At 41.8% G+C, this 22,304-nt stretch overlaps 1 protein-coding gene across 1 annotated transcript; it reads left to right on the top strand.

Annotated features, from left to right (window-relative positions):
* The first annotated feature begins 211 nt into the window (after window positions 1–211).
* FBXO36 (F-box protein 36) lies at window positions 212–21,610 on the top strand. Its single transcript, XM_081328907.1, has 4 exons — window positions 212–433; window positions 13,823–13,931; window positions 18,306–18,478; window positions 21,005–21,610. The coding sequence occupies exons 1-4, from the start codon at window positions 338–340 to the stop codon at window positions 21,188–21,190; spliced, it is 564 nt and encodes a 187-aa protein (XP_081185033.1). The 5' UTR covers window positions 212–337; the 3' UTR covers window positions 21,191–21,610.
* The last annotated feature ends 694 nt before the right edge of the window (window positions 21,611–22,304 follow it).

Raw genomic sequence — 22,304 nt, 5'->3', positions numbered from 1 at the left:
GCAGCGGTTCTATCCTTCCTGTCCCCCTCCGCTTGTCTCAGACGTTCCTTGGCTGAAAAAGAGGTATCCCTCCGCTAGGGTCGTCACCCCCGGGGTACGTGCAAGCGTTATCCCCTCAGGGTCAGTGAGATCGCTCCAGTCGCTCCCATACTGCGTTTCCCCGTCAACCGTGGCGATTCCGAGGCTCCTCTTTCCTTCCTTGGGGTGATAAAACCTCCGTGACTTCTAACGCTAAGAACTGGTCGTCTCCTTTAAGAGAGGGGGCTGGGCTTCCAGTGACCTTCCATTCGCCCGCCCCTTCCTGGTTGCCAGAGCGACTGGGAGTTGGCGTCCTAAAATGGCGTCTCTCCTGGACGACACTTTGTTCGAGACGCGCGGACAAGCCCCGGCACCTAGCAAAGACTTCTACCAAATCACCGTTACTAAGAAGGATGTGAGTATATTTGTTTTTTCTCCCTTTTGTCGGCCTTCAGAGATTTTTTTTTTTTTGGGGGGGGGGGAATTTCTGTTGGAGGGTGACTAAATATTGAGGAAGAAAGAATAGTACACGGTACCCCGACGAACGGAAAGGAGCGTCAATTACCCTTTACGAAGATACATTCCTGGCAGACAAAATAAATGAAGGAAAGCGGGGGCAAGCGGGAGACAAATTCGCCGAGTGCTCATGTTTTTACGGACAGTTCCTGATTTAGGGCTGGAATGTAAGTCGATTAATAAGGATGGACTGCAGTGCTAATGCTAGCTCCGGCTTAAAAAAAAAATTGTCCAGTTGTAGTTACAAGATGTTTTTCGCGGATGGGGCCCTCAGCTCCCAATACTGAAATAGGCATAAGCTTTTGTTGTTGTTAGCTGCGAATTCGTGTCCGACCCATCGCGACCCTATGGACAACATTCCTCCAGGCCTTCCTGTCCTCTACCATCTTCTGGAGTCCATTTAAGCTCACGCCTACTGCTTCAGTGATTCCATCCAGCCACCTCATTCTCTGTCGTCCCCTTCTTCTCTTGCCCTCCATCTTTCCCAGCATTAGGCTCTTCTCCAGTGAGTCCTTCCTTCTCATTAGGTGGCCAAAGTACTTGAGTTTTAGCTTCAGGATCTGGCCTTCTAAAGAGCAGTCAGGATTGATCTCCTCTAGGACTGACCGGTTTGATCGCCTTGCAGTCCAAGGGACCCGCAGGAGTCTTCTCCAGCACCACAGTTCAAATGCCTCAATTCTTTGGCGCTCAGCCTTTCTTATGGTCCAACTTTCACTGCCATACGTTCCAACTGGGAAGACCATAGCCTTGACTATACGCACTTTTGTTGACAGGGTGATGTCTCTGCTTTTTAGTGTGCTGTCTAGATTTGCCATGGCTTTCCTCCCCAGGAGCAAGCGTCTTTTAATTTCTTGGCTACAGTCCCCATCTGCAGTGATCTTGGAGCCCAGGAAAATAAAATCTGTCACTACCTCCATTTCTTCCCCATCTATTTGCCAGGAATTGAGAGGGCCAGATGCCATGATCTTGGTTTTCTTAATGTTAAGTTTCAACCCAACTTTTGCACTCTCCTTCTTCACCTGCAACAAGAGGCTCTTTAGTTCTTCTTCACTTTCTGCCATTAGAGTGGTATCATCTGCGTATCTTAGGTTGTTGATATTTCTTCCGGCAATCTTAATTCCAACTTTTGATTCATCTAGCCCTGCCTTTCTCATGATGTGCTGTGCATATAAGTTAAATAGGCAGGGCGACAGTATACAGCCTTGCCGGACTCCTTTCCCAATTTTGAACCAATCAGTGGTTCCGTGTCCAGTTCTCACTGTTGCTTCTTGACCCGCATATAGGTTTCTCAAGAGACAAATAAGATGGTGCGATAGTTTGAACATTCTTTGGCACTGCCTTTCTTTGGAATTGGAATGTAAACTGATCTTTTCCAATCCTGAGGCCACTGTTGAGTTTTCCAAATTTGCTGGCAAATTGAGTGTAGCACTTTTACTGCATTGTCTTTTAAGATTTTGAATAGCTCAGCTGGAATACTGTCACTTCCACTAGCTTTGTTGTTGCTCAGCTTTTCTAAGGCCCACTTCACTTCACATTCTAGGATGTCTGGCTCGAGGTCAGTGACCACCTCATTGTGATTATCAGGGACGTTAAGCTCATTCTTGTATAGTTCTTCTGTGTAATTTTGCCACCTCTTCTTAATCTCTTCTGCCTCTGTTAGGTCCCTGCCATTTTGGTCCTTTATCATGCCCATTTTTGCATTAAACGTTCCCTTCATTTCTCCAATTTTCTTGAAAAGATCTCTGGTCCTCCCTATTCTATTGTTTTCTTCTATTTCTTTGCACTGTTCATTTAAGAAGGCATTCTTATCTCTTCTAGCTATTCTCTGGAATTCTGCATTCAATTGGGTGTATCTTTCTTTTTCTCCCTTGCCTTTCGCTTCCCTCCTTTCCTCAGCTATTTGCAAAGCTTCCTCAGACAGCCATTTTGCTTTCTTGCATTTCTTTTTCTTTGGGATGGTTTTGGTTGCTACCTGTTGTACAATGTCGCGAACCTCTGTCCATAGTTCTTCAGGCACTCTGTCTATCAGATCTAATTCCTTAAATCTATTTGTCACCTCTACTGTATATTCAACAGGGATATGATTTAATTCATACCTGAGTGGCCTAGTGCTTTTCCCTACTTTCTTCAGTTTAAGCCTAAACTTTGCAAGGAGAAGCTCATGGTCTGAGCCACAGTCAGCTCCTGGTCTTGTTTTTACTGACTGTATAGAGCTTCTCCATCTTTGGCTGCAGAGCATATAGTCAATCTGATTTCTGTGTTGACCATCTGGTGATGTCCATGTGTAGAGCCGTCTCTTGGGTTGTTGGAAAAGAGTGTTTGCTATGACCATCGTATTCTCTTGACAGAATTCTATCAGCCTGTGCCCTGCTTCATTTTGCACTCCAAGGCCAAACTTGCCTGTTATTCCAGTTATCTTTTGGCTTCCTACTTTAGCATTCCAATCCCCCATGATGATAAGAACATCATTTTTTGGTGTTAGTTCTATAAGGTGCTGTAGTGCTTCATAGAACTGGTCAATTTCATCCTCTTCAGCACTGGTGGTTGGGGCATAGACTTGGACTACTGTGATATTGAATGGTTTGCCTTGGATTCAAACTGAGATCATTCTGTCATTTTGAGGATTGTATCCCAGTATTGCTTTTCCTACTCTTTTATTGACTATGAAGGCTACTCCATTTCTTCTGAAGGATTCTTGCCCACAGTAGTATACCTGATGGTCATCTGAATTAAATTCACCCATTCCTGTCCATTTTAGTTCGCTGATACCTAAGATGTCAATGTTCAGTCTTGTCATCTCTTGTTTGACCACGTCCAGCTTTCCTTGATTCATGGATCTTACATTCCAGGTTCCTATGGAGAAAAAATCTTTACAGCATCGGACTTTCCTTTCACCACCAGACACATCCACAGCTGAGCGTCCTTTCGGCTTTGGCCCAGTCGCTTCATTCTTTCTGGCGCTACTAGTACTAGCCCTCTGCTCTTCCCCAGTAGCATATTGGACGCCTTCCGACCTGAGGGGCTCATCTTCCGGCGTCATATCGTTTTGCCTTTTGGTACTGTCCATAGGGTTTTCATGGCAAAGATACTGGAGTGGTTTGCCATTTCCTTCTCCAGTGGATCACGTTTTGTCAGAACTCTCTGCTATGACCTGTCCGTCTTGGGTGGCCCTGCACGGCATAGCTCATAGCTTCATTGAATTACGCAAGCCCCTTCGCCACGACAAGGCAGTAATCCATGAAGGGGAGGCATAAGCTACATCACTTCTAAACCCCAGTCAGCATGGCCATTCTGAAAGTGATAGTAATATCTGGAAAGCAACAATTTCCTTAAATTTGCTCTAATTTCTGGTGCTTATTTGCCTCATATAACAGGTAGTTTATTCAGTAGTTAAAGCCATAATAAACCTTTCTTCTAATTTAGCCCTTTGTAACTAGATTTATATTCATGTTTGATTCATAATAATTTGTATGCCTCCAAATAGAAGAGGCAGAAGCTGACATGTATAAATCTGTCATTTTACTGATAAAATTCCTGTTTTGTTACATTCATTCCCTACTATGTGAACAAAAAAATAGTTCAAAAAATTGAATATGCTTGTTCAAGAACAGCTAGCTAGAGAAAGATGTTGTTGTTGTTGTTGTTAGCTGCGAAGTCGTGTCCGACCCATCGCGACCCTATGGACAACATTCCTCCAGGCCTTCCTGTCCTCTACCATCTTCTGGAGTCCATTTAAGCTCACGCCTACTGCTTCAGTGACTCCATCCAGCCACCTCATTCTCTGTCGTCCCCTTCTTCTATTGCCCTCGATCTTTCCCAGCATTAGGCTCTTCTCTAGTGAGTCCTTCCTTCTCATTAGGTGGCCAAAGTATTTGAGTTTTAGCTTCAGGATCTGGCCTTCTAAAGAGCAGTCAGGATTGATCTCCTCCAGGACTGACCGGTTTGATCGCCTTGCAGTCCAAGGGACTCGCAGGAGTCTTCTCCAGCACCATAGTTCAAAGGCCTCAATTCTTTGGCGCTCAGCCTTTCTTATGGTCCAACTTTCACTGCCATACATTGCAACTGGGAAGACCATAGCCTTGACTATACGCACTTTTGTTGACAGGGTGATGTCTCTGCTTTTTAGTGTGCTGTCTAGATTTGCCATGGCTTTCCTCCCCAGGAGCAAGCGTCTTTTAATTTCTTGGCTACAGTCCCCATCTGCAGTGATCTTGGAGCCCAGGAAAATAAAATCTGTCACTACCTCCATTTCTTCCCCATCTATTTGCCAGGAATTGAGAGGGCCAGATGCCATGATCTTGGTTTTCTTAATGTTAAGTTTCAACCCAACTTTTGCACTCTCCTTCTTCATCCGCAACAAGAGGCTCTTTATTTCCTCTTCACTTTCTGCCATTAGAGTGGTATCATCTGCATATCTTAGGTTGTTGATGTTTCTTCCGGCAATCTTAATTCCAACTTTTGATTCATCTAGCCCTGCCTTTCTCATGATGTGCTGTGCATATAAGTTAAATAGGCAGGGCGACAGTATACAGCCTTGGCGGACTCCTTTCCCAATTTTGAACCAATCAGTGGTTCCATGTCCAGTTCTCACTGTTGCTTCTTGACCCGCATATAGGTTTCTCAAGAGACAAATAAGATGGTCTGGTACTCCCATCTCTTTAAGAACTTGCCACAGTTTGTTATGATCCACACAATCAAAGGCTTTAGCATAGTCAATGAAGCAGAAGTAGATGTTTTTCTGGAACTCCCTAGCTTTCTCCATGATCCAGCGTATGTTGGCAATTTGATCTCTAGAGAAAGATAGGAGGCAACAATTACACAATTTTGAAAAATGTTTATTATAAATGCTTTACCTTTTACACTTCTACAACATTACATGAAAGTAAGATTTTTTTTGAAAGAACAGTGTGTTTTATATTTCTTATTCCTAAGTAAATATTTTTCAGTACTAGTGTTTTAGAAACCATGTGCTAAACAAGTTAGTGTTATATCCTCCATCTGCTTTGGATTTTATTCCCATACTCAAACAGCCCAATTAGTAGCAAGGGACTATGGCTGGTACAATCTGAAATATCTGAAATACATAGAAAAGATCAGTATGTAGTAAATGCAAGAACCTGAGCTGAATGTTTAAGCAGATAAATTAGGGCAAGGATTCAGAAACCAGGTGATTAAGGTAAAATTGCCAGGTTTCAATTAAGCTAAGTTTCACCTTAGCCAGGCTGGATGCATTGCCCTCAGCAGTCCTTTTTGGACGGTTTAAGGGCACTCCTATGCACCTTTGATTGTGTCCATGTGGTGATGGCTCTATAGAAACTAAGTCATATGCTGTTTCATTGTTCTTTATATAAAGATTCTAGACAGATTTTTATATATCCGATATTGAAGAAAATTCCAGGCAGGGGATATGAATTTTATTTAATGCTACTACTTTTGGATAAGGATCCGAAAATATCAATTCAGGTTGCCCAATTTTGTGCCACCATCTGCACAATACATCGCACCATTATTAAGGTCTGAAAAATTTTAATATGATGTTTTATTTTTAGAATTTTGGATTATATTATACTGATTGTTTGGTGGTTTTATATCCTGTAAATATGGATGTAAGATTGTTATATATTTTGCTGTTATATACCGTATATACTTGAGTATAAGCCGACTCGAGTATAAGCCGAGACCCCCATTTTCACCCCCAAAAACTGGAAAAAGTTCGTGACTCGAGTATAAGCCGATCCGCCGTTCTGCAAGCCTCCGCCGCCAGCAGAGGCTCGATCCGCCATTTTGCAAGCCTGAATACACAGGAATACCCTGTGTGGCCGCGGCTCTCGGGGAAGCCCTGGCTGTCCGCTTCCTCGTTCCACGCTGCCATTCGGGGCCCGCGCGTTCCCTGGGCAAATCGCGGCGCCCAGCAGGCGAGGAAACACGCCCGCTCCAGTCGCCCCCCCTTCCCTCAGGAGACGCGAAGCAAGTGACCGCCCGGAACTTACCGAGGACTTGCGCGCGGCCGAGGCTTCGGTGCTTCCAGGATCGCGCGCACCTCTCCCAAGCCGCCGCCGTCCGGAGACCTGCCGAAGTTTGGGGAGATTTGGGGAGGTGCGCGCGCACCTCCCCAAACCTCCCCAAACGTCAGCAGGTCTCCGGATCTCCGTGCCTTGCCTGCCTGCTTCTTTCGCTCACCCGTGCTTTCTCTCCCCATCGCTCACCCGTGCTTTCCCCCCCCATCGCTCACCCGTGCTTTCCCCCCCCATCGCTCACCCGTGCTTTCCCCCCCCATCGCTCACCCGTGCTTTCCCCCCCCATCGCTCACCCGTGCTTTCCCCCCCCATCGCTCACCCGTGCTTTCTCTCCCCATCGCTCACCCGTGCTTTCCCCCCCCATCGCTCACCCGTGCTTTCCCCCCCCATCGCTCACCCGTGCTTTCTCTCCCCATCGCTCACCCGTGCTTCCCCCCCCATCGCTCACCCGTGCTTTCTCTCCCCATCGCTCACCCGTGCTTTCCCCCCCCATCGCTCACCCGTGCTTTCCCCCCCCATCGCTCACCCGTGCTTTCTCTCCCCATCGCTCACCCGTGCTTCCCCCCCCATCGCTCACCCGTGCTTTCTCTCCCCATCGCTCACCCGTGCTTTCCCCCCCCATCGCTCACCCGTGCTTTCTCTCCCCATCGCTCACCCGTGCCGCCCCGAAAATGCCGCTGCCGCTCGCCCGCTTGCTCGCTTCCTCGCCCGGGGACCAGCACCAGCCAGCCAGCCCGCCGGCGAGAAGCCCGGCCCGGAGGTGAGGGGAGGGAGCGGAGTCGCTCACCCGTGCTTTCCCCCCCCCATCGCTCACCCGTGCTTTCTCTCCCCATCAAAGATCCTTGGAAGTAATGGTTGGAAAAGTTTGCAAGTCTTTGGGAAAGTTCAAGAAGTGAAAGGAATACCCTCCTCTTGAAAGACCAGATAAGGCAGACAGGGAGATGAAGAGTTCAACCGAGTTTCCTCTTTTGTTCAGGCATCTGCACCCGCTGCTTTTAAACTCGCCTGGCGCTGCAACGGCACCCGTTTTCCCCGGCGAGTTTTCCCTACCTGGCCCCTGCAGAATCGCGGCGGCGCCCCCGGAGAAGCCTACCCCGAGGCTGCGGCCGATTTTTCCTTCTCCTAGACTCTGCCGCCCAGAGCGTTGTTTCTCCCCCTCGTGCGTGCATGGGATGAGGCGAGAAACCAACAGCCTGCGTCCGTCTCTCTTTATGTATATTTCTGTATATATCTTATCTCGGGATCTAGACCTTTCGAAGGAGAAGGGGCGGCTGGAGTTCGTGAGTTGCTGTGGGACCCAAGGGTTGGGGGAAGAGAGATGGGAGGGAAAAGGGGAGAAACCTGCCGCTGGCTAGTTCTTTGTCTGATCGGGGAGCCTGAACAAAAGAGGAAACTCGGTTGAACTCTTCATCTCCCTGTCTGCCTTATCTGGCTTTTTGAAACGCACCACCGGCTGCTCCGTCCAGAAGCCCAGATTCGGGAGGGCTGCTTGGCTTCCACTTGAGCCCATCTATGTCCGCGGGCCCCCCCCCACTACCCCTAGACCTCCGCCGCCGGCGGAGGCTGGATCCGCGCTCCGCAGCGGCAGGGCGCGGATCCAGCAGAAAGAAGCAGGCAGGCAAGGCACGGAGATCCGGAGACCTGCTGATGATTGGGGAGGTTTGGGCACCTCCCCAAACCTCGGCAGGTCTTCGGATCTCCGTGCCTTGCCTGCCTGCTTCTTTCTGCTGGATCCGCGCCCTGCCGCCGGCAGAGGCTTGCGGAGCGCGGATCCAGTGTGGGGGGGGGAAAGCCCTTTAGCAGGATTTGCCTGCATGCCGGCGGAGGCTGGATCCGTGCTCCACAAGCCTCTGCCGGCGGCAGGGCGCGGATCCAGCAGAAAGAAGCAGGCAGGCAAGGCACGGAGATCCGAAGACCTGCTGAGGTTTGGGGAGGTGCCCAAACCTCCCCAATCATCAGCAGGTCTCCGGATCTCCGTGCCTTGCCTGCCTGCTTCTTTCTGCTGGATCCGCGCCCTGCCGCTGCGGAGCGCGGATCCAGCCTCCGCCGGCGGCGGAGGTCTAGGGGTAGTGGGGGGGGGCCCGCGGACATAGATGGGCTCAAGTGGAAGCCAAGCAGCCCTCCCGAATCTGGGCTTCTGGACGGAGCAGCCGGTGGTGCGTTTCAAAAAGCCAGATAAGGCAGACAGGGAGATGAAGAGTTCAACCGAGTTTCCTCTTTTGTTCAGGCTCCCCGATCAGACAAAGAACTAGCCAGCGGCAGGTTTCTCCCCTTTTCCCTCCCATCTCTCTTCCCCCAACCCTTGGGTCCCACAGCAACTCACGAACTCCAGCCGCCCCTTCTCCTTCGAAAGGTCTAGATCCCGAGATAAGATATATACAGAAATATACATAAAGAGAGACGGACGCAGGCTGTTGGTTTCTCGCCTCATCCCATGCACGCACGAGGGGGAGAAACAACGCTCTGGGCGGCAGAGTCTAGGAGAAGGAAAAATCGGCCGCAGCCTCGGGGTAGGCTTCTCCGGGGGCGCCGCCGCGATTCTGCAGGGGCCAGGTAGGGAAAACTCGCCGGGGAAAACGGGTGCCGTTGCAGCGCCAGGCGAGTTTAAAAGCAGCGGGTGCAGATGCCTGAACAAAAGAGGAAACTCGGTTGAACTCTTCATCTCCCTGTCTGCCTTATCTGGTCTTTCAAGAGGAGGGTATTCCTTTCACTTCTTGAACTTTCCCAAAGACTTGCAAACTTTTCCAACCATTACTTCCAAGGATCTTTGATGGGGAGAGAAAGCACGGGTGAGCGATGGGGGGGGGGGAAAGCACGGGTGAGCGACTCCGCTCCCTCCCCTCACCTCCGGGCCGGGCTTCTCGCCGGCGGGCTGGCTGGCTGGTGCTGGTCCCCGGGCGAGGAAGCGAGCAAGCGGGCGAGCGGCAGCGGCATTTTCGGGGCGGCACGGGTGAGCGATGGGGAGAGAAAGCACGGGTGAGCGATGGGGGGGGAAAGCACGGGTGAGCGATGGGGAGAGAAAGCACGGGTGAGCGATGGGGGGGAAGCACGGGTGAGCGATGGGGAGAGAAAGCACGGGTGAGCGATGGGGGGGGAAAGCACGGGTGAGCGATGGGGGGGGAAAGCACGGGTGAGCGATGGGGAGAGAAAGCACGGGTGAGCGATGGGGGGGGAAGCACGGGTGAGCGATGGGGAGAGAAAGCACGGGTGAGCGATGGGGGGGGAAAGCACGGGTGAGCGATGGGGGGGGAAAGCACGGGTGAGCGATGGGGAGAGAAAGCACGGGTGAGCGATGGGGGGGGAAAGCACGGGTGAGCGATGGGGGGGGAAAGCACGGGTGAGCGATGGGGAGGGAAAGCACGGGTGAGCGATGGGGGGGGAAAGCACGGGTGAGCGATGGGGAGGGAAAGCACGGGTGAGCGATGGGGGGGGAAAGCACGGGTGAGCGATGGGGGGGGAAAGCACGGGTGAGCGATGGGGGGGAAAGCACGGGTGAGCGATGGGGGGGAAAGCACGGGTGAGCGATGGGGGGGAAAGCGGCAGCGGCATTTTCGGGGGCAGCGGGTGAGCGATGGGGGGGGAAAGCGGCAGCTGCATTTTCGGGGGCAGCGGGTGAGCGATGGGGGGGGGAAAGCGGCAGCGGCGGTTGTTGGGGGCGCAGCAGGCGAGGCAGCTTCTCTCAGCAGCCTGTTCCGAACGAACGGACAGTTCTTTTTTTTTGTTGACTGGAGTATAAGCCGAAGTGGAGTTTTTCAGCCCAAAAAGTGGGCTGAAAAATTCGGCTTATACTCAAGTATATACGGTATTTTGATTGTGTCTGGCCTTAAGGCTGTAATAAACAGATTGATTGATTAAGCTACTGTACCTGTCACATTTGTAGTTCCTTACAGTTGCTTTTAAGTAAATATAAAAATGGGGTTTTTTTCCTGGTAACTGAATTGTCACTTTAAAAAACAACAAGATTGCTTAAAAAGTAATTCATTCAACACTGGGTCATATCAATGATTTCCTAATAGAAGACATGCCCCCTCAAATCCTTCTCTCCTACCTCAATGAGGTGACAGAGTGTTTTTAGGAGAGGTGAACAAAGAATGGCAGGAGTGTACATCATGATTGTATATTTCCAGCAAAGCTGTTTAGCTAAAGTGGACAGGCATTTTTATCGGGCATCAGCAACATAGCAAGATACTGGAAGCAGAAAATTACTTTAGTGACAACAGCAAAGGCATCTTTTCATACCATGGAAGGGATGGCAGTGGCAAACCACTCCTATATTTAACAATGAATAGACAATATAAAATTGATAATATAGTAATGGTTGATTGGCCTCTTAGGTCTGATGGCACTCAACATGTTATTGAGGAAGAGCTGAGTATCTTTTGGGATATTAGTGATGTTTAAAAAATGGCTAGATTAAAGCCTTTGAGATATTTAATTGCTAAGGTTGCCATACAAGAAAGGAAAATCTGAAGCTACAAAGACAAATTACGATGGGAAATAAATATTAGATGCATATACATGGGAGAATCCATACAGTGAAAGACAAAATGAATTGACTATACATTGATCTTTCTGGCATCATTCCATTGAAATTGACTGGAATTGGAAATTTTCAATTAAAAGATGATTTTGTTTATTATTAGAAATATGAAAAACAAAGTGGAACCAGAGTTTCTTTCATAGCCAGGAAAGCTAAAACAAAAACTGTACTTGGGAACAATGCAATCAATGATTGAATAGTGTCAATTATACTTCACAGGCAACCATTTATTATGATGCTTATTCAAGTTTATGCTCCAACTACTGATGCAGAAGAGGGGGTTAATCTGAAGTTGAGAAAATATGTAAGCAAGATGAGCTGCTTGTATTTGGAGACTGGAATACCAACATTGGAAATATTACAAAGGAAAATGTAATTAAACTGTATGGCCTAAGAAACTGAAATGAAGCAAGAGATCAACTTACCAATTTCTGCCAATACTGTCACTTCTTGATTGCTTACACTATATTCCAACAACCATATCAATACATACATACATACATACATACATACATACATACATACATATATATATATATATATATATATATATATATATATATATATATATATATAATCTCACCAGATGGTGTACACAAAAATAAAACCGACTATATATTATTAGCATAAGGAGGTAGAAGAGCTTAATTATAACAGCAAAGACTAGCTAGGGCTGACTGTGGAACAGATCATAAACAACTCATGTGCAAATTCCAAGTCAAGCTAAAATGGAAGACAAAAGCCGAACAGTTTCCCTGATATGATTTTCAGCATGTATCCATCATTTTTAATAAGAATATCATAAGAGATTGGCCAAATTTTATTGGACCAATGTACTTTTATTTCACAATTTTGCTCTCTGGCTAGGTTCACAAATGACACTAATCAATGTTAGTTTAAACATTGTTGGGTTCCTATTAAATACTGAATCTTATATCATAGTGATTTAAGATTCCCAAATAAATCCAATTAAGTAGTACATATTGTTACATACTGGGCTTTTGGTACCACACCACGTGCGTTGCTAGAGAGCTAACAACTCTCCAGCAACCCAGACAGGCTGTCTCCGGTCCTGCAATTGGTCAGCCCCAGGTGGCAAATGCGGTTCAATCCTATTGGCTGCTACCATAGGGCTTGGCTACAGTATATATTGTGGCTGGGTGCAGCCCAAGCTCAAGTACAGTTCCAGCAAGAATAAAAGAATGACTTTCTCTGTACTCAGCCTTGTGTCTTCATTCCTGCTCACCAGAGCCCACGACTTAACACATATCTTTAAAAAAATTATTTTAATTAAATTATTTTTTTCCTTTAAAAGCATTCTTCTAAGAAGGATCATCTTCTGAAAGATTCAAAGCTTCCTAATCTAAATGTTTACTTTAAACTTCACATGCCTCAAAAACGTTTTGCAAAAACTAACTTTTTAAGCATTTCTATGTCTTTTCCACGAAATACTGTGGGGAAAATCACAGCATTTAATCTCTGTATTTTCAGCAGTTACTTTAATGAGTATATTTATGCAAATCAGAATAGGAAGGGAACATTCCTTATAAAAGGAATAATGATAATAGAAAAAAAATCATTTCATAGCATGTATGTGATACAGCTATTCACTCTAAGATTTTAAAAACCTTACTAGTATTAAGTATGGCAAATTGATTAATGTTGCATTTAATTGAATGTATCTGAATAATCAGATAGTTTCTCAAACTTTATATCCAGAAAGGTCTGCGTATATTTTTTTTGTTTGTTTTTGCAGTGGTTAACTATATAATAAATTAAGATTTTCTTTTTACTGTCATCAAAAACAGTTTTTTGTCACTCTCTTTTTTAATTAGTTACAATTATAGATGTGAAAAATTTTATTCAATAACAAGCCAAGTAACTCCTCTTCCAGTTCCTCAAAACTGCCCTGTTTTGAAAGCATAGAAGAGGAAGTAAAGAGTGAAATTGCAATTCACCTTGCAGTCATTATTTACAGTTTCATGGAAAAATGCTTATTTCCTCTGTAAGAATCAGCCAGGCAATGTGTATGTAGTCAGTACTGTATTTCATAACATGCTAAGATTTAGGTCTCTTAGTTCCTTTTGCATCAAAATCTGGCACTGGCAAACTATTCACAGGAAAACAAGTTATATGAAGTGTTCTCTTTTTTGGTGCGGGCACCTCCATGGCTAAATTAATCCTACGTTATATTTCTGTGACTGGATCACAAATTACCCAATCATATTTTGGCTCAATGGAAATCCGTGGTTATTTTGTGGTTTGCTGTATTGTGTGAATCTGCAAAATTGGACTGAGTAAATCATTAATAAATGAACCATTGTTAAGTGTGATGTGCAAACATAGTTATTTCTGCAAGATCATCTACAATTACTAGTAAAGTAGTTACGTGCTTTCTCAGAAGGAAGCCAGTTAGAGATTTTACTTTCCAATATATTTATCAATATCCATCCTGAATTATTTTATATAAATATTAATGTTCTGAATGTCTCAATGTGCAGGTTTGCCTTGTTTTTGCAGTGAAGCTTGTCAATACATGATAACAATGGAGCAGGAAATGTTCATTAACCTTGCCATAAAAGCCTGATGCTGATTAGGACTGAGAGAAGTGACTGGCCCCAAGTCATCTTTGACTAATCTGAGCCTCCCCATTCCTAATCCATCTCCTTAATCACTATACCAGCTTTCTAAATAATTTCTCTAAATACTTGTCACTATTCTCCATTCATAGGTGATTTTCAGGTGGTGGAAAATTTCTCTTCGGAGTGAATTCCGTGAAGCAAGGCCTGGAGAACTCAAAGAATCTCATGAAGATTTCTTGGATGATCCCTCCCTCCAAAGTAGAATACTATGAATTTAGTCATAGTTCAATGCGTGTACTAGTCTTTGGAGAAAATGCATGTTTGAAGAAAATGTGATAAGTCCTATTTTTAACAATTTTGTATAAATCAGTCTTTCTGGTAGTAGAACACTATTTTATTTTCATGACAAATGTGAAGGCATAACATAGTGCTAACAATCTGATGTCTTTTTTAAAAAAGTGTTAAAATTTGAGATTAAATATCCGTTATTTGTGGCATAGGAAATAATCTATGGATTCCTATTCAGCTATTTACAAGAGATAAACTCTATATGAAAATGCAATAATATTCAACATGTGGAGGAACAAATCTACTTTTGAAGAGTTTCGGTGTTCTTTAAAATTCTTATTTACTGATGGTGACAGTTCCCTTATGTCATTCTCTTTAAGAAACTTAATGAAAAATAACATATTCTTGAAATGGTAGTAGAATTTGTAACATTCTACGGTATAATGCTTTGGATTTAATTCTAAAAGTTCCTTTAGTGTGTTTTGTGTGCAAATATAGCACCTATCTGCAACTCTTTAAAACAATCCCATCTTTTCCAAGAACTGCAGTCCCAAGAAAAATCTCATTTGTTTGAGTTGCAATCTTGATATCTCCATAATGTAATGAAAGCTGAAATGCTGCATAGTCCTCCTAATTTATCTCCCTCCAAAATATGAATTTGTATTCCCTAAAACAGAGGTCCCCAACCTTTTGGGTACCAGGAACCAGTTACGTGGAGAGAGGTTTTTCCACCAACTGGAGGGGGTGTGGTTTTGTGTGCTACCTGCATCCCATGGATAGGGCTTTGCTTGTTTGTGCAGCCCGGTTGCTGGCATGCCTTGGATCGATAACAGTCCATGGCCCGGGGGTTGGGGACCCCTGCCCTAAAATACACTTGAATTGTCTTACATCTTGTTTACTTACAGTTGGTAAAATTTGCATAAAATGTAAATGAATCAGATATGTTTTGGAAAGTTTAGAATGATGATCTATTATTCAGCAAGCTAGGGGAATTTTTCCCAATCATGAACTAAATAATAGGAGAAAAATACTATTTATTTATTATTACTGTAGCAGCCCAACTTAACAAGTGAGTTGGCTATCAACTCAAATAACTACAACTCTGGGCATTACTGTATACAGTAAGCAAGCAATAAAATAAAGCATGAATAATTACAATATAATATGAATATGTTATTTCATACAATACTATTACAGTGTATATTTTAACACTATACTCTCAAAAAGTAACATACCCAAAGAAAAGAAAGTATACACTTCAAATCATTACACATTACATCCAGCAACTTAGAATTCAGTATTCCGTTTTAAACAACAACATATGAGAAATATATAAACAGATATTACCGGTAGTCATTTTCTTGATTTTGGACAAAGTTAAGTCTCTTTTGATCATATCTCAACCACACACCAATTTTCATATTAATGTGGATTTCATAATAAAAAGGGATTTGTTATTTCATCCAATGAGTTACTGTATAGTGAAAAGTTGGTTATGGTGGGCAAAAATAAGCTTTTCAGGATTAGGCAGCAATATTGGAAATTCTGCAGACCTTATATTTAGACAAGGATGTAGTGACAGAATTCAGTGAACAGCCTCAAGGCCTTTATTATTTTTCCCAAGAAGCCAGACACTACATAACTATAATTGGATTAAAGCAAAAGAAGATGGAGAGATATTCTAAAGGGATAGTTGCAAAAAGATGCTAATAGGCAAATACAACATTAGTCATTTTTAAGCAATCCTTGCTCAGTTCCATTGTAATGTCGGGAGGCATTTACAGACATGCTGTCATAAAATGTTTGTTTTTTTATCTCAAGAAAAGATAAAGTAAAATTAAATTTGCCAAACCATTGTATGTCAGTCATTATTTTTCCCTGAAAAACATTGTGTGAGGTATTGCTTATAGCAAAACGCTTATGGAATAAACATTTAAATAGTGGAGAACTGATAATGTTTAAATGTTTGTAATGATAAATGAACACCATACCATGAAAAATAATTAAGTGTAATAATACTAATAATGCAGTTTTCCAATTTATACAGTGTTGCTATGCTATTTAAAATAATTTTGTACTAGATATGATTTTGTGGAAATGCAGGACTCCATACACATCAGAACTATAATATTTCTGTGTGTGCATGTTGCAGGCACATGCTTCAAACGTGAGTTCATTCCGTATTGTCAATAAGAAATATTTAAGGGTTCCATCCGAACAGTAATGCTCTAGCTTAATGAAGCTATTTTGATAGAAGTGCTTTGTTGGGAAGATTCCATTAGCAGAAAGACAATATCTGAATCCATGTCTATGTTGTATCTTATTATAGCTTATGAAATGGAATTCATCTCTTAGTTTTCTACAAAATGTATAAATATAATATCAGGGTTTTTTGCATAATAATCATCTTGGAAAGTGTAATAAATAAAAAATGGAGTGTCATACATCATAAGACAGTCAGTTTGGTGTAGTGGTTAAGGCACCAGACTAAAATCAGAAGACTGTGTCTTTTAGTCCCAGCCCTGAAAGTCAGGTAAGTGACTTTGGGGCAGTCATATTCTCTCAGACCAACCTACCTCACAGGATTGTTGTTGTGGAGAAAATAGCAATAGGGATAAGAATTAGCTAGGTTTTCTCCTTAAGTTATTTATAAAAACAATAAGGAAGATTAAAAATGTAAAATATTTTTTAAAAAAATAAAATTATTATCCTACTGTCAAGGTAACTGAGAATAACAAAGATGGTTTCAGCCAGGTTCATTTCAGAAGTTGACACCTAATCCTTTTAGGCAACTTTATGACAGAATTAGAATGAGGTAAAAATGTCCCTTTCCTGATAGTAAGAAATTTCACAGGAGGGGCAAATCTGTTGGTCCCATAGGCTCCCACCAAGCCGTGTTGGCATAGATTTATAGACAGCAGCATTCCTACAGGCAGTACAACCTGAAAATCACTCACAGGGATCTATAACCTCTTTAATAGTTCAAGTGTCTTTAGGATTGGATTCATCAATAATTCCAGCCTATTGTTATTGGGGACAACAAAGAATGAGGTGGCTGGATGGAGTCACAGAAGCAGTAGGTGTGAGCTTAAATGGACTCCAGAAGATGGTAGAGGACAGGAAAGCCTGGAGGAACGTTATCCATAGGGTCGCAATGGGTCGGACACGACTACGCAGCTAACAACAACAACAACAATTGTTATTGGACAGAGCAAACTTAAGTCAGTATGGAGGCTTGTTGGCACTACTACCCTCAATAAATGGAAGACACATTTGGATGCTACCCCAGATATCTTATGGATCTGAATAGATTCCTACAGGAAATCATTCAGATTCCTTGGAGATTTTCTCACTGAACTGGCAAATAGTTTAGTTACATACTTGGTCAGTCTCTGAAACTCAGAGGTGATAAACGAGCTAAATGCAATTCCTATCAAACAACTTCTGCCTGCCCGTCAACCCCAGGAAATTCCTTCATTCATTAAGGAGCTCTGTAATATAAAACCTGCAGCATCGGTGGTATAGACTAAGACTGAACATAAATATGAGCTCAGGTTTAAATCTCCAATGTGACTATAACAGCAGTAAAGAAATAGATTTTTCTGTACTTATTACATTGTGAAATATCATCTAGCAGCTCTGTTCAATGTGATATGCACCCTGTTGAGAATGGGCAAGCATCAAGACACAGTTAAAAAAAATCATTCCAAAACTTTCTGTTCCACTCAAAACAATAGAAAAGCCTTTTACTCCATGATGCTAAGATCAGCCTCCGGAAGGTGCCCATGTCTATGTTAAGCCTTCTTTTATAGCCAATTAGTGTTCTTCATTACCTTTCATCCTTCACCCTCATTTTCTATTCTCACCATCCTGCAATTTCAGGATTTGCTTTTGCTTTTTCTGACAGTCCAATGGAAGCATTATCTCTGTATGCAGACACATAAAAATCAACCAAGGTTGGACTTTGGGTCAAATCTTTCAAGGGAAAAGGCTACTATAATACTTCAGGGATAGATGTTTCACTTGTGCAATGCATATTATAATATGTCCTTTTCAAATGCTTTGTACAGCCCTAGTAGAGAATAGTAGAGAAGAATCACTGCTGTTATATGGTGGTGTTCTCCACCTTGCTGAGAATTATGGAATTTACCATCCCAGCCCATTTCAGGATGAGGTTGAAATCTGTTATAATACTGTTTCTCAAACAAGTTCAACAACTCAAGGATCAGTGGGTTTTAGCAATGATTCCTTAAGTACAGTCTAAATTGTAAGCAATAAACCTGTTTAATATCTATTGATTATATTTAGGTTTTTCTGACTTAGTTGTACTTTCTAAAATTGCAGTTCAAATAGCCATTGTGTTTGGAGCAAGCACTCTGGAGCATATCTTCAATCTGTGCAGAGGTAATTTTGATTTCCTGGTGCGACTGCCTGATACATTACTTCTGTACATCATGTCTTATTTGGATCTTGAAGACATTGCAAGGCTTTCCCAAGTATCACACAGATTTGAAACGGTAAAAATGAACTTGATATGTGTGAGCTTTTAGTTCTAGTTCTGCATAAATATCTCATTTCTAGAGATTTATGGTACTTTGATTTCTTTATTAAAATCTTATAGTAAAACCTCAAATTGCTAAGCTAATTGTGGAAGGCTGTCCTCCATACAATGTGTATAGTATCAATGTTCTTTTCTTCTTTTTTTGGAATAGCCAGTGCTTTTTTTGTAAAAGAAAAAGGTGCTGGAACTCACACATGTCATACAACCCGCCTTGCCTACCCTACAAGGTTCCATCCAAAAAAGGTGCCGGAACTCCATTCTGAGTGTTCTATGACAAAAAAAGCCCTGGGAATAGCTAATATTTCTATTTAGCAGCATAAGGGGCTTAAATGTGGGTAGCTGTACTATTCAAAATCCATACAATAAACCAACTTCATGTTTGGTTAGTATTTTGATAAAACACTAGCAGAAATGCCAGGGTTGTAGACTAGATTGAGAAGCTGAATAGCATCCTGGAAGAGGAAACAGCAGTGCCCTTTTATAGGAAGGCACTAGAATTCAACTGCAATTCAAAGGAGACTGTATTTTTTAAATTGGATTGTATAGCTCAGTGATTTCTTCCCGATGTTATATATAACCATCTGGCTTGACAAATTTAACTTTGTTACACTGTCACTATTATTGATAATATATTGTATATCTGCATTTCATCTGGCAAGTTAACCAGGGATGATTTGCATCGTTAATTATTATAATAAAGTGCCTTGCAATTTCTATCATCTCTAATTTTTGAAATCATTAAAATGCCACTAGAGGGAGCTTAAACCTAATACAAAATAGAAAGTAATGGAGATGCATTTTTAACAGTTTAATTTTGATTATAAGTATGGTTTATTAGTACTTTTAGTAAAGCATTCTAAAAAAATTCAAATATTAACAAGCTTCAAGAAAAAATGTTTTAGAAAGTAATCCTACATTTATCTATCAAACACCACTAAGTCTTAAAATTTATCCCTAGGTAAATGGATATAGGATTTATATAGGATTTCAGATCTCATTTTTTACCATTATTTGATTCACATAAATGATTGCAGATCAGATATGTACTATCAGAGTGTTGCAGCTCTCTTATGTGACATAAAGATAAATTTGATAAAGAATTTTATTTTTTAAAACATGTTATCTAAGGTTCATTTTAAAAAGCAAATCAGAGTTATCTATGATACAAACAACCATTCTGCTTTTATTTCCTGCATTAAAAATATATGCTTATGCTTGATGATCCAATTTATTTACATTCAAATAAATTGTTGGATGTTTTATGTTTTAATTTCTGGTGGCATATACAGCTTCTTAATCACAGTTGGCCAAACTCCAAATTCAACTGTGAGGAATATTTAAATGTTATTGAATCTCCATTGTTTATGACATTGTCCATACTCAGTGGTGGGATTCAAATATGTGAACAACTGGTTCTCTGTGTGGATGCTGCTTCAGGAAGTCCATTCTGGGCCTGGGCAACAAAAAATTAGCTACCAGTTCTGCAAAAGTGGTGCAAACTGGCTGAATCCCACCATTGCCCATACTCCATGGGATAGGAATCTAATATACAGTATCGAAGGCCACAAATTTCTGTTCTTGTCTACTTCCTTTTTTTCCTCTATAAGGGTAGCCCAGGCCAACCAGTTACTAGTGTTTTTATTATCAGCATAAAATCTTAAAATTAGGAAGAGTTTGGAAATTTTTTGTTTCAGGGTTGCTGGCACACACTTCCAAAGCTGAAATATGTACTATAGTTAAAACAGATAACAACAAATAGGAATGTAGCTCAGATGTCTAGTAAAATGCATTTGCCTGAAAAATGCTGGTACAGGCCGAGAAGCAAAAGCATCATCCAAATATGTTCCAAGAGCCACAGAACATCAAAAGAGGTAGTCAGCCAAAAAGTCACAAGCTAGAAAGCCAAATGGTTATCTCCAGCAAAAGTCTGCAAAGAAAGCAGCTACCTAAATCTGTCTGCTAACAGTTAGCTGCAGCCACTCATGCCTCACCGTTTGTTTAGTAAGGAGTCTCATTGAGGAGAATTGCTCTGCTTGCCTCTGTAAATGTCTAAACCTGGGGCTTGGGGTTGTGTAATGTCATCAGACTGTTACACCAGAACAGAAGATGCCTGTGGCTGATCAGACTGAAATGAATCCAGACTTATTGGGTCCTGAGGCTGACAATCCTGAAGCACAGACTCAACTGGAGTAACATCATCAGATTCAAAATGGACGGTTGTAATAAGTAACTGAAATAAAGGATGGTTCCTAAATATTATTTGAATTGAATTTTAAAATGTAGAGTTGATACTCATGGTGATAACAGGTACTATAAATTAAGGATATGAACATTATTATGCAATTGTCTGTTTCATTTTTGAAAAAACTTGCAAATACTGGACCTCAAACAACCCAATGGAATCAGATACCTAATATTTATTTGCTTCTAATAAAATAAATTTATTTTTATATGCTCCTATTTTTTATTTCTTTACAAATAGTTATGCAACTCTGACAAACTATGGGAAATGATTGTGCAAGATTTATTGGACACCATCACTCCAGAAATGAAGTCCCTGGCACAAGAAATTGGGTGGAAGCAGTTCTTTTTCACTAACAAGCTTCAGCTGCAATTACAGCTCCGAAGGAGGAAAAATAAGTCAGCTGGTTCTTCTGAAAGTGACTGATTAGACAAGTATTTTTCCTAATTAAACATTTTGAAATGTGTGGATTTTTTTATTTTTTTTTTGGTAAGCTGAACATCTTGTTTAGCTTTTTAGAAAAAAATCTGATCACAAGATTTGAATATATAGACTGCCTTAAAATATGCTATTAGAGATGTCTGAGAAAATCTTTGTTATACTATATTATTCCATACATTTTCATTTAATATTTCATTTAAATTGCATTTTGTTCTCCATTTGTTTTCAGTAAATTTAAATTGTTCACATTTTATTGTCTTTTTATGACTTTTTTTTTGCTTTATTGGGACTGTATTTGGTGGCCAGCAGGTAGCAGCCACCTCTCATTTTATATCACTGTTATCAGCAGTGATTACTAATATGAATGTATGCTGTTCTTTTCATACAATACCTGAAATGACACAATATCTATAGCATTCTAAGAAAATAAAATGAGAACTTCCAAGAGACGGCAAATGTAATCAGCTACAATTATGAAGAAAAGTTAAAAATCTCCCAAATTAATCCAAATTAATGTCAAATAGTAAAACTGGGATAATGAAAACTCATTTGTTTTTTGGATTCGTTTGCTATAAATCTGTTATGTACTCTTCTGATGAAGATTTTCCTTCAAAATTGTTGAAGGAAAAGTCTTCAGCACTTCCTTTAATCAAATTATTAACATTTCTATCCCACAATTTCATTGACAGAGCAAACATTTCTTTGTCATGCTTTAATTCTAAAGTACTCAGAAAATCTATCCCTAAAAAAAATTAGGGAGAGGAAACATTTTTTCCTGATAAGCATTTCTACAAAACTTGAGTAGCATTGAATTTACCAAGAAATGTATTTGCCAGGCAAGAGTGTTATCTTCCTGACACATGACAGTCATACTGTGAATTATAAATTTCCAGCATACTGAATCTCTTTTTCTTTCATAAATGTATAAAAATGTGTAATGCTTTTTCTGTAGTGTTAAAATGCTGATTCAACCCGAGTGCCTCAAAAATACCATAGACTGAATGATAAGCAATATTGTTCATAAGGATCCTGATTATTTGCACTATAAAGGATCTTTTTGTTACCTAACATAATTCTTTATAAAATATTTATGAAGATG

The sequence above is a fragment of the Vipera berus genome (genome assembly GCF_964194415.1).
Source record: "Vipera berus genome assembly, chromosome: 5".
Classification (NCBI taxonomy): domain Eukaryota; kingdom Metazoa; phylum Chordata; class Lepidosauria; order Squamata; family Viperidae; genus Vipera; species Vipera berus.
Note: the sequence above shows the minus strand (reverse complement) of the source record. Positions and strands in the feature narration are given on the sequence as shown.

Coding starts and splice junctions, on each gene's coding strand:
- FBXO36 (XM_081328907.1), top strand. CDS start 338: ATGGCGTCTCTCCTGGACGACACTTTGTTCGAGACGCGCGGACAAGCC. Junction 13,932..18,305: donor GGATGATCCCTCCCTCCAAA/GTAGAATACTAT, acceptor CTAAAATTGCAG/TTCAAATAGCCATTGTGTTT. Junction 18,479..21,004: donor TATCACACAGATTTGAAACG/GTAAAAATGAAC, acceptor CTTTACAAATAG/TTATGCAACTCTGACAAACT.